This window comes from Halichoeres trimaculatus, unplaced genomic scaffold, assembly GCF_033239565.1.
Source record: "Halichoeres trimaculatus isolate MK-OKI-2021-1 unplaced genomic scaffold, fHalTri1.1 fHalTri1_scaffold_2, whole genome shotgun sequence".
In the NCBI taxonomy this organism is placed as follows: domain Eukaryota; kingdom Metazoa; phylum Chordata; class Actinopteri; order Labriformes; family Labridae; genus Halichoeres; species Halichoeres trimaculatus.
In genome coordinates this window covers 12,156,183-12,168,518 of record NW_027437180.1, presented here as the reverse complement: position 1 = coordinate 12,168,518, position 12,336 = coordinate 12,156,183, and the positions used below count along the sequence as shown (strand labels likewise).

The following is a 12,336-nucleotide window of genomic DNA, read 5'->3' as shown; positions in this document are numbered from 1 at the left end:
GACGAGGGAAGTTTCTGTCTGCTGAACTTTAAACACTATTCACACAACTAACACACAACTAACACACACACACACACACACACACACACACACACACACACACACACAAACACACACACACACACCTAGGCCCAAAACATGGTGTCATTTTACTTCATACTTTTCAAGAGAGGTGACGTATAGCTGAAGGTGGTGTCAGATTTCTATGCAGTGCTACACCTTTACCCCCAGGCTGTGTGTTTTGTGTTTGTGTGTGTGTGTGTGTTTGTGTGTGTGTGTGTGTGTGTGTGTGTGTGTGTGTGTGTGTGTGTGTGTGTGTGTGTGTGTGTGTGTGTGTGTGTGTGTGTGTGTGTGTGTACATGTGTGTTTGTGTGTGGACACATTCTGGCCATTGAAAGGATCTACTGAAAGGCTCAGTGGGAGACGTTCAGGGTTGGTCTAGCTTCTTGAAGGAATGTCTCAGCTGAAAGTCAGCTGATCCAAAATATTACAAAATGTTCTGTGTCCATCGAGAAACAGCTTCAAATGTTTGCACACACACACACACACACACACACACACACACACACACACACACACACACACACACACACAATTTTTTGGATGTCTTGGGGAGTTATTTATGCTGCCCAGCAAACTGTTAACACTTAACTTAAGTGAGGTTTCCACCAGGGAGGGAGGGAGGGACATGGAAAGAACTGATAAGGAGGACAAAGGAGGGAGGGGAGATGGAAAGCCGAAGAATGAATCACCTGAGGAAAGGCAACAGGATAAACTTTCCTATTAGTGACATGTGAGGGGCAGAAATTCAAATTTGTGTGAACCACAGGGTGGATACAGCTGCATGATACACCTGTGAAAACCATAAAAATCTTGCCGTTGTTAGGCCTATTGAGTTTTAAAGACTCTTTTATTTGAGTGTGATGACTTGAGGTGCTGTGATTTACCCAGCGAAGATGGTGCAAGATTTTACATACATGTTCCCTGTATTGGAATATTTCCCCAGCTCATGTTTTGTATAATTTTACTGTTTTTTTTCTTTACCTGCTCTCAGTAAATTTTTTATGGGTGCTGTACAGTTTGGCAAACAGCAGAAAATGATAATATTGCATGCTCTCCTTGAGGGAGTGCATCATGTTACTTGTAACCAAGGTTATAATAGTTAACTAAAACAAAACTAAAAATGAAAACTAAAATTTAAAATACATTGCAGTTAACTCAAACTAATAAAAACTAGAAAAAACACTATGAGTAAATTAAAACGGTATCTTGTGTTCACAAAACTTGCTGAAACTAACCAAAATGATGGACAAAATGTCCTTAGTTATGGTTTTTGACAATATTAATAGCCCCTAGGATTTAAATTAATCCGACACATTTTCCCAACCAATTTTAGACTGTTTTCGGCAGTTGTCAGCGCGTACAGCACCATCATAGTGACGTACTGGGACGTGCTTGTTTACTGCACTGACTGGCTGTGCTCTGTGCTGCGACAAAACATAGTGGAGCAATGAATGTGTGCACACGTAATAGTTTCATGTCATGTGAGTCTGTCTTTATTGTTACAAGTTTCTAATTATCAAAGCTCATATTATTTTGTTTTATATAATTTATGTTTATATTATTTTTACGTTATTTATGTTTACATTATTTTTATATAATTTATGTTTACATTTTTTATACTAAGTTTATATTATTTTCTTGTGTTTAAGGCAGCAGCCAACAGTTCAGTATCAGCATTGACTGAGCAGTGAGCACTATGTTGAACTGGTAAATAAACAGTATTACAAAATATTTACTCTGACCTTTTTGAATCCTGCACCTGGTTAATAAGGTATGAAAAAACTAAAACTAATCTGAAACTAAACTACAACTAAACTAAAACTAAGCATTGTTGCAAAAATCAAAACTAGATAAAAACTAGAATGCCCGCTCCAAAACTAATTAAAACTAAACTGTAATGGGAAAAAAATGTCAAAACTAACTAAAACTAAACTATAATGACAAATCCAGAACTATTATAACCTTGCTTGTCACACACCAGAGGACCCATGCATGACTACATAATCTTGAGATGGGAACCCTGAGATATCATGGGTTTTTTGTTTTAAGTGCAGTGTTTTTTCAAGTGAAGTGTTTTGCATTTCCTCACTTTTATAAAGTTCTATATGGTCCAATTTTTCATCTAAAGAAATCAAAGTATAAATCTGAAAAGAATGACCTTCAGTGATGTATGAAAGATGCAGAAGCTGTATTAGACATGGTCTGTTTCATTTCTCCCACCTGTTTCAGCTGAACAGGCCATCGTTCGCAGTTGTCGTGTTGAAAAAGTTGGGCTTAACCAAGAGGCAACCTCTGCTCCAAATATATAAGGCAATGCAGAAATGCTAACACCTGCAGTTTGTTGAGTGTCCGCTTGAGGCTGACTTCAGAAGTACCAGAAACCACATACACAGTGCCAAAAAAGACAACTTTTATTACAGAAATAAACATATTTGCAGCTGGGAGTTTACCCAATCAGAGGACCATCTCAGCTGATTGGCAGTGTTATCCCTAAAACTGTTAGTGAGGAGGGTCAAAGCCCGCCCCATTTCCAATATGGCTCCCACTGCTTCAAAACTCCATTTAGAAACATAAGGGTGAGGTCATGGAGACATCAACTTCTTACGCTCTCTAAACCTAGCTTTGTGTAGGATGAGGGTAAGAGGATGGTGTTTAGCCTCTTTGTAGACAGCTACAGGGTGCTCACCTGTCACTCAAGTAAGTCATGCCAGTATACGGACAAAAGAGCGATAAGAGGTACATATTTTTCATGATTTCATCTAAAATGGTAAATATCCATGTCTTCCATATATATATTTCATTCATTCATTTTCAGACCCGCTTATCCTGTTTAGGGTCGCAGGTGGCTGCTGCCTATCCCAGCTGTCATTGGGCGAGAGGTGGGGCACACCCTGGACTGGTTGCCAGTCAATCCCGCCAGTCATTTGGATATATGCTTGGCCCACTGCTCAGTATTGCTGCATTTAAGTGTCATGGCTTGTAAGTAAACAGTATGTGTCTCTGAGTTGGTGCTATTTAAGCCCAGTTTGTTGTGAGAGTGACCTCTAGTGGTCTGTCTTTTGAGTCGAGTGGTTCTCATCTTCTTGACAAATATTCTACAGACTTTCTCTGAGGTCTTAGGCGGGTGAGTAAGCTGACCAGTCAAGCACGGTGATATCACAACATCAGTAATATCAGCAGACCAGCTGGCGCTGTGGGCAAGTGCTAAGTCTGCTGGAGAAGGAAATTAACTCTTCCATGAAGCTTGTCAGCAGAGGGAGGCATGCAATTCAGAAGCCTTGCCCTACAGATTTTGTTGATTTTATTGAAACAATGAAAAACTGTACCAGTCAGACGGGAAACTTATGGGTGTATTATTTGTTCAACATTGTTGGATGGTTTTGACTAATCATCACAATCATATTGTTTTCAGCATTAATTTCTTCTTCTTTTTATATTGAGTTTTACAAAGTTTGAGTTTTTGAAAACAGGGCACAGACATGGTCTGTGAAATAAAAACAACAAGGTCAATAGACTGTGTTTACATTAATAATACAATAAGTGGAGAGATGCCTAAAGCAGGACTGTTATCAGATTGATATCAACAGAATCCATTGTTGAAGCAGCAGACATAGTGATTCACAATTCACCCGCCAACATACCTTGCACTCACTGGGGGGAGCTAATACACAGCATTAATGTTTTCAAATAAACAAGAAGTGTTTGTGCAACAAAACAATGCTTGAGTAGTTTTGTGTATTCTGTTATTACATAGTTTGACCAGCAGTTGTTGAGAAACACACTCACAACAGAAAAACAGAAGCACGATCTCTGTAGAAAAGGTTTGTTTCTGATGCTCTGAGCAGTTTATTTTACATGTAGTATTCATGTAACACCTAATTTACGTAACATTTAAAATGTCTCATCTGATTGGCCCAGCTGTGATAAAGGTCATGGAATAATTGGTCTCTAAACTTTAAAGGCATAGACACAGTAAAGGATAAAACTAAAGTAGATGACAGTGAGTATTGAGCAAAATTAGATGAATACACAAAGCAGCTTATTTTTGACACAAGTCGATGCAGCTCTGTCAGAAAAAGTTACCTTTAAACGGACTAGAGCTGGGCTTTGTGCTCCTGATGCCTCGGTGGTGTCAGCAGCTCCTGGTCCAGCTCTCATCATGAGATGAGATAAGATGTCAGCTCACCAAGTTATCTCACCTCACACATTTCACCTCAAGAGCAACGCATCTTTTTCTGGACAGTATACACACACACACACACACACACACACACACACACACACACACACACACACACACACACACACACACACACACACACACAAAGAGGAGCGACTAGACTGTGATAGAATTGTGATGGAATGTGGGGCTTATCTTTGGCTGACAGGAGAGAGACAAAGGCAATAACACACATCAACACACACTTCTCCAACTCTCTATTAAGGAGTCACTGAAGTCTTAAGGCTCCTGATCACTAAATCAGATGTTTGAGTTTATTTGATTTAACTTTTAACTGTTCGGACTCATAGCGTCACAGTGTAGATGTTAATGTGATCAATAAAGAACATTCTTATTCTCATGTAGGAGAGTAGAACAGAATAGAATAGAATAGAATAGAATAGAATAGAATAGAATAGAAAATACTTTATTTATTCCTGAGGGGAAATTCAGGAGTCACAGCAGCATTTAAGAAAACAAAAGTAAGAAAGTGTATAGAAAGTGCAAAAAGGTCTACAAGAAAATAGATGACGACAGCCCTGCCAGCCTCCACCTCCACAGGGTCCAGGACTGTATGTTGTATGACATGTTTGTATGTTGTCTGACTGTATGTATGACATGTTCACATATTCATAGTTTAAGACACAGAAGAATCTATGTTCAAGTACTCATAGCACATTATGATGCCGTGTTTAGCTAAAATATGACTTAGCAAACCTTGTGAAGCATATCAGTCCAATCACTTTACTGGTTCAGTCAAGTCCCTTAAATAGTGTCTTTTTATTTCAAAGCACACAGTTATTCTGAGCAAAAAGTCATGATGAACTAGATGCCTTCCCTGCGCCATCTGTCATACAGAGAAACAGCAACTAAGCTTGGCTAACTGCTAGCTAATGCTACATATAGAGATATAGGAAAGCATTAGAAGTGTCGCTGAACCATTTACTCCTGCTTATTTGTTTAAAATATGTGAAACAACAACTTTATAATACATTAGCTCTAGAGGGGAGTTACAGTCTTGTAGTCTGTGTTTGACCTCCTGTGTCTTCAGTGTGGCGGTAAAAAATTCATCAGAGATATCAACACTCCTCTCTGATCGAGTAATGTATGCTCTCAAATAGTGCTGCACGATTTTGGGAAAAGGTGCGATTTGCGATTAGGTGGACAATATTGCGATTGTGCTTGCGATTTAATAAAAAAAGTTGTGTCATGATGAGTCTACAGACTTGCTTGGTTATCATGGAGAAAAATCTGAATTGCATGTGCTGACATTGCGATTGCGATTGCAATTGCGATTGCGATAATCGTGCAGCCCTACTCTCAAATAGGGATGGCCCGTTTCCAGCCTTTTTTCAAGGTACCAGTACTCATGAAGGCTGTAGATACTAGCAGCAGATACTTGCAGCAAAAAAATCTTGCGTCGAGCAAGTCCCCCTCGCCACTAGACGCTGCTAATTGCTGCGGTTTAACACCACGGTGAATGTGCGCCAGGTCCTTTTCAGACAATATGAGTGAACCAGGAAGAGTTAAAAATTAAACTTTTTTATTTTGCACTTTATTTTGATTTTAAAAATTCTTAAATTCTGACAGTTGTTAGTTTTATTGTGCACTGTTATTTATTTATTTTTCCTATATTGATCAAAAAAGCTCTAAACTCAAAGAGATTTGTTTGTCTTTTAATTGGACTTAATGTCAGAGTGACTGTGCTGTCTTTGAAATTTGATGTATCGAAAGTACTAGCAGTGTCTGAACTCGGTATTGGTGAGTACTCAAGAAGGAGTACTCGTACTGGTATCGGTCTGCATAAAAAGTGGTATCGAACATCCCTACTCTTAAAGAACAAAAAAATATTTGTTTTGGTGAATCATGATAAAACTATTAATGTTTTATCATGGTGTAACCAAAAAAAGGTGCTTTTGTCTGCATTTTATTTTGTGTTGTTGTCATTAATCTTGAACCTGACCTTTGATCCTTGGCTTCTTACAGCCTGCTGTGCTGGATAACCTCCTGACCTCCATGAAGTTTGTCCTCCATGGCATGGGCATACTGCGGATCAACCTGGCCAACAGCAGAAACAAGGTGGGTGGATTTTCTGACCATCTTATCACACCTCTTTGTCTGGCAGCTTGTTACTTTATTATCTTATAATTATTAATCTTTATACATCTCAACATTTTTTCTTTTTAAAATCAGTCATTTTCTGTCCCATCTTTCTTTTTCTATCCTGCTCTCTCTTGGTTCATTCTGATGATTTTCCTGCACTTCACCCAGATCTCCACTAGAGAGCAACACCTCAGCACTTTCACAGAGCTGTTTAGCTGGCTCTACATATTCAACACACACACACATACACAAACACATGCGTGCACACAAACAGCCACGATTTGTTTATTAGAAAAGGGAAAGTTGACCAGTGGGTGGGTTGATTGTGAGGCTCAATTTGTTTCTAACTTTGTTGTCAAAGTGATCGGAGCTCTCATGCTCTCCACCCAGCCAACACATCCTGCTGAGAGATGGTGACAGCTCTATTTCCTTTATTAAATGTCACAAGGGGTGTGTGTATGAGTGAATTTGCTTTCATATCCATTCATGGGTTCACGTAAACTGATTACCCAGACCAGAGAGCGAACAACAGACTGCTGAACTTTTCAGCCACATCCTTTTTTTTCCCACCTGCCTCGTCCTCCACCCCAAGCACTCATCCATCCACTTATCTGTGTCTGACTCCTCTCACAGGTCCACGCTCACTCTGTCCTGTCGTGTGGGCGGTGTTTTGACGAAGATCAGGTGCTGTTTCCTTTCCTCAGCCACGCCCTCTCCTGTCTGTGGGCTGACCAGGGGGTGAGGACGGCCGCGTCGAGGGGATACGAGTATGAGCTGAATGACTCTGCGCTATAGTGAGTACTCTTCTAACACTGGGTATAAGGGAAACTCCTCACGCCCTCTGTGTGCACAAACGATAACATTTAGGTGTATGCTGGCAGAGTAAACATGGCAGAGTAACCACTTGTTAAAACTTAGAGGCAGGGGTTCAAAGTAGGAGATGTCAGGTGAATTGAAGGTGTAACCAGGGAAAGAGTGGAGCCATCCACTTTGTCTTTAAAGGAAAGAAATGAAGAGAGGCTGGTTTTTATATTCCACCAGGTCTGGAAATAGTTTGTACAAATCTGAGGCCTGATACAGTTCTGTGGTTAATCAGTCAGAGGAAAGTTTACTTCATCCAGCTGACACTGTCAGGGAAGGACTCAGTGGGGGGGACCATAGGCTGTAAAAAAATGGACGTCATCTTGCTTAGCTGAGTGAGGTCGCCACAAAGACTGCTCCCCCTGGTGGCTGGCTGCAGTATAGGTCAATAAATCCGTCTCTCCAGTCATTCCAGATGGGCTGTTGCCAAACTTTGAAAAATTAGTACACCTTGTAGAAATGTTTCTCACGTCCCATTGTTGTGGTGATTTGAAGATATCTTTTGGCTGCCTTGTATTCAAGTCCTCTTTTTTCTGAAAAAATTTGTTTTCAGTTGCTATAAGAGGTTAAAACAAGGTTTTGCATCACGTTTAACAATGATTGACAGCCGCCATTATTGTGTATTATTTCAGGGATTGTAAAATATGTCAGGAGGTAGAGTCAGGAAGTGATTAGACACTTGAGAGAAAAAAAATCATTATTATTTTTGTCACCCGGCTCGTCTCAGATTCTCGCAGAATCCCTCACGGTCTCTACTTTTGCTCTTCCTGCCGGGTTTTAGAGGCAGCTAAGGGTTATGTTGGTAGTGTCACAGCCTGGACCTTCCATAAACAGGTGACATTACTGACTGGGTAACACCAGTGACAGGAGGTGCCACCTTGATCTTGCTGACCACCAGTCTTCAGTCTTTAGGGGTTTGAGGAGCCAAATAGAAGGCTGCTAAACGTATCAGAAGAGCAGAACCTTGTATTGAGCTTAAATTCACTTACACTGTGCTGAGAAGACACAGGGGTCTAATTAGTCTCTCTGTCTAATGCTTGGCCATGTGCTATCTGTCATCAAGAATCAGAGTCTGAGGTGAAGGGGGAGGGGTTAAATAATCCAAAATGATATGTACCACTCATGCCATTGATAACATTCCCATGACATCAAGCATGAATGCAAGGTGACATTGGATACAGACAACAAGAGGAGAATTCACACAGTATCATATAGAGAGTTTAAAAACTTCTCAGTTAGGATTTACAGACTCATTGATAAGAGTGGATGTGAGGATGTGGTGTGTCAAGAGGGGTTGGTGTGTGTGAGATGCTGGAGTAAGGCAGAGCTGGAACCCACCAGGGGGCTGTCTGATCCCATTCTCTGCCTCAGTGAGAGGCCTCAGCTCGGGGTTATCTGCACCGACAGGCTCCCTGGTTCCTGCTGGGAACCAGCAAACATCACCATCACCTCTACTCGACACACACGCACACACACACACACACACACACACACACACACACACACACACACACACACACACACACACACACACATACACACACACACACACACACACACACGTTTCTATTCTTCTGAGGTCTTACTTATGATGTTATGTCCACACATTTACCATACTTCAACTGTCATCTACTTCCTGACAGGAAGGATATCTAGAGATGGTCAGTTTTTGTGTTGGCGGTCATCAATAAGAAATTCAGTCTTTTTCATTAGCAAGTAAACACTATTCTAAGTCTGTGGGTTGGATCCTCATCAGTGTTAGGACTGTATTCATTCACCGCCCTGTTGAAACCTGTGAATACAGCACGTCTGATAAAAGGAATCAGACATTTTGAAAAGAATGAAAAGCCCATTAGCCCAACAACCTATTTCTCAATTTGTTAACATTGAATTATTTTGGTTACCTAACTTCATATTAAGTAAACAGTTTTCAGTGCAATTATAAATTATGGCAGAGATTTCAGATGAGTTTTCCAACGAAACAAAATATATAATCTGACTTATTCAGTTAACTGACCTCTCATGTCTCTGGACAGGCACACACAAAAACCAGCAGCTGTAAGCGGGAATTTTCCCACCTAGACAACAGACTGAGCTTGTGTTAACTCGTACATTTGGTCATTCGCGGTGGACTCCCCTTTTGCCTTCAGAACTGCCTTGAATCAGCAAGGTGCTGGAAACCCTCCTCAGAGAGTTTGGCCCATATTGACATGATAGCATCACACAGTTGCTGCAGATTTATCCGTTGAACATCCATGATGAGAATCTCCCGTTCCACCACATCCCAAAGGTGCTCTATTGGATTGAGATCTGGGGACTGTGGAGGACATTTGAGAACAGTGAACTCATTGTCATGTTGAAGAAACCAGTCTGAGATGATTCCAGCTTTATGACATGGAGCGTTATCCTGCTGGAAGTAGCCATCAGAAGATGGGTGCACTGTGCTCATAAAGGGATGGACATGGTCAGCAACAATACTCAGGTAGGCTGTGGACTTTAAACCATGCTCACTTGGTACTAAGGGGCCCAAAGTGAGCCAAGAAAATATCCCCCACACCATTACACCAGCAGCAGCAGCCTGAACCGTTGATACAAGGCAGGATGGATCCATGCTTTCATGTTGTTGACACCAAATTCTGAGCCTGCCATCCAAATGTGGAGCAGAAATCCAGACTCATCAGACCAGGCAACATTTTTTTTTTTTTGGTGAGCCTGTGCGAATTGGTTATTTGAGTTACTGATTTCTTTCTATCAGCTCCAACCAGTCTGTCCATACTCCTTTGACCTCTGGAATCAACAAGACATTTTGTCCCACAGAACTGACACTCACTGGATATTTCCTGTTTTTTGGGCCTTTCTCTGTCAACTGTCGAGATGGATGTGCACAAAAATCTGAATTAATTATCAGTTTGTGAAACACTCAGACCATTCAGAGTCTCTTAAATCTCTTTTCCTCCCCATTCTGATGCTCAGCTTAAACTTTGACAGATCATTTTCACCATATCCTTGCACTGAGCTGATGCCATATGATTGGCTAATTGCGTATTTGTGCTGACAAACAATTGAACTGTGTGTATTTATGCTGTCAAACATTGTAACTTGCTTAAAAAATGTGTGTGAAGCAAAGAAACAGCAGGGTATCTACTGGCTCCCAACCCCATCTCATGACCTCTTTATGCTCTTTTAGCATATTGTTTGGTAAAGCTCTGCTTCATTGTGCAGTACTTGGCTTTTACCAAATAGCAAAAAAAAAAAACAGATGACAACTTGAAAGTGAGCACAGAGGTTTTTCTAGGCAGGAGTCAGTAAAAATAAAAACAGAGCTAAGGTAACAGTGAGTGAATGGCAGAACATGACTAAATATGATGACAGAGTAAATATGTATGTTAAATGGTAAAAGGAAATTTGTCCCATGGACAGAAAATACCCCATCAGTAAATTATTTCATAGCTAGTATTTATCCATATTTAATCAAGGCGGATAAGCTCGCAGCAGTCTTTATTTTCAAGAATGGTCGCCTTGGACCAACTCTGATCTATTTTCATGGTCAAATAAAAAAAAAATGCAAACCAGTGTTTGAGAGCATTATGTTGCCTTTGAGAAAGATCAGTAACGTGAAATTTGTAAGACACATTCTAGCAAAAAATACAAAAGGCTTCAATAAGAGAGAAGAACTCAAAAGAAAAAGATAGAAGAGGCAACATCCACTCAAGAAGAATGAAGCCTTTGTGGCCGGGGATCGCCTCATCTGCATCAGACACAGACGGGTGACGTAGCCAAGACTACTTCCATACTTCATACAGTCTATGATAAGATGCCATGACTCAGATTTCTCAGCCAATGATAAAAACAAATGATAAGTTATGTTGAGTAAAGTAAAGTTAAGTTAAATTACTGGTGTTGCTAGGCGCCACCCTGTTGGCTATGGCTGGCTTTTGCAGCAGCTCTCTCTTCTTTGTCCGTTTCTTGTATTTTTTTTCGTCTCTTTTTGGTAATCTTTGTATTTGGAGTGGATCATCACTTTGTATGGCTCGTTTGTTGGTCATGGACACCAAACTTTTTGTGGCTCCAGCGATATTTTTACTACTTTTCTCCTGTCTTTGTCTGGAGATCCTACATGTAACAATGGCTGCATTGTTTACATGTGAACTCAGCTGTTAGCAGTCTGTGGCATGCCAAAGCTAACTGGTGTAAGGCCTGATGTCTTCCCACAAGGTGAGGAGAAGGAGGTGAGGATGACTAGCTGGTTCTCAGGTGTGAGCTAAGAAGTGACGACATGGACCTGTCCTTCCATCCATCGTTATTGGGAACGTAAGATCTATCTCCAAGACAAGTTGGACGAGCTAGCTGTGCTAACCCAGCAACAGAGGGAATACCAGAAGGCAGAGTAGCATCATGCTATTCACAGACATGGCAAACGGAGCTAACACCAGACACCAATGCCATGTTGGAAGAGCTTCGCCTGCTGTGGGCAGACAGGATCAAGGAGACAGAGACTGAACAGACTGCTGAAGAAGCTCAGTCCTGGACCCTGTGGAGGTGGAGGACTGGACTGGACAATGATGGACAAGCTGTCATCATCTATTTTCTTATGGACTTTTGTACTTTCTATACACTTTCTAACTTTTGTTTTCTTAATTGCTGCTGTGACTTTAATTTCGTTGTACTTGTTACAAGAACAATAAAGTTCTATTCTATTCTATTCTATTCTATTCTATTCTATTCAATATTCTTATTACTACATTCAGTGGACAGTTTGGCTTAGCAGCCCCAAGTATACAAAACCCATTCAGTGTAGCCTTTGGAAGTACTGGTGAAAAAGTCCCCCTCCTTGAGACGGAGAATAACTGTCCTCATAAAGACAGCAAATCAAAACACATGGTCTGCTCTGTGCAGCACGCCGCGAACAGGCAGGCTGTGTGTTTTCTCGGCAGCAGGATGTTTGTTGCTGTCCTGGAAACTGATTCAGGATGACTAGTGGAGAATGTCACAGTCAGCTCAGGTAGCTGGATACTATATCATACACTACCACTGTTTTTGTGTGTGTATGAGTGTGTGTCATCACTTTGGACAAAAGCGTCTGCTAAATG

General features: G+C 40.9%; 1 protein-coding gene across 1 annotated transcript in view; it reads left to right on the top strand.

Annotated features, from left to right (window-relative positions):
* gnav1 (guanine nucleotide binding protein (G protein) alpha v1) overlaps positions 1-12,336 on the top strand; it is a 38,358-nt gene that overhangs the window by 5,249 nt on the left and 20,773 nt on the right. Inside the window, exons 3-4 of the mRNA XM_074694878.1 lie at positions 6,269-6,361; positions 7,019-7,179. Coding sequence (XP_074550979.1) covers positions 6,269-6,361; positions 7,019-7,179 — 254 coding nt within the window. The remainder of the gene's footprint in view (positions 1-6,268; positions 6,362-7,018; positions 7,180-12,336) is intronic.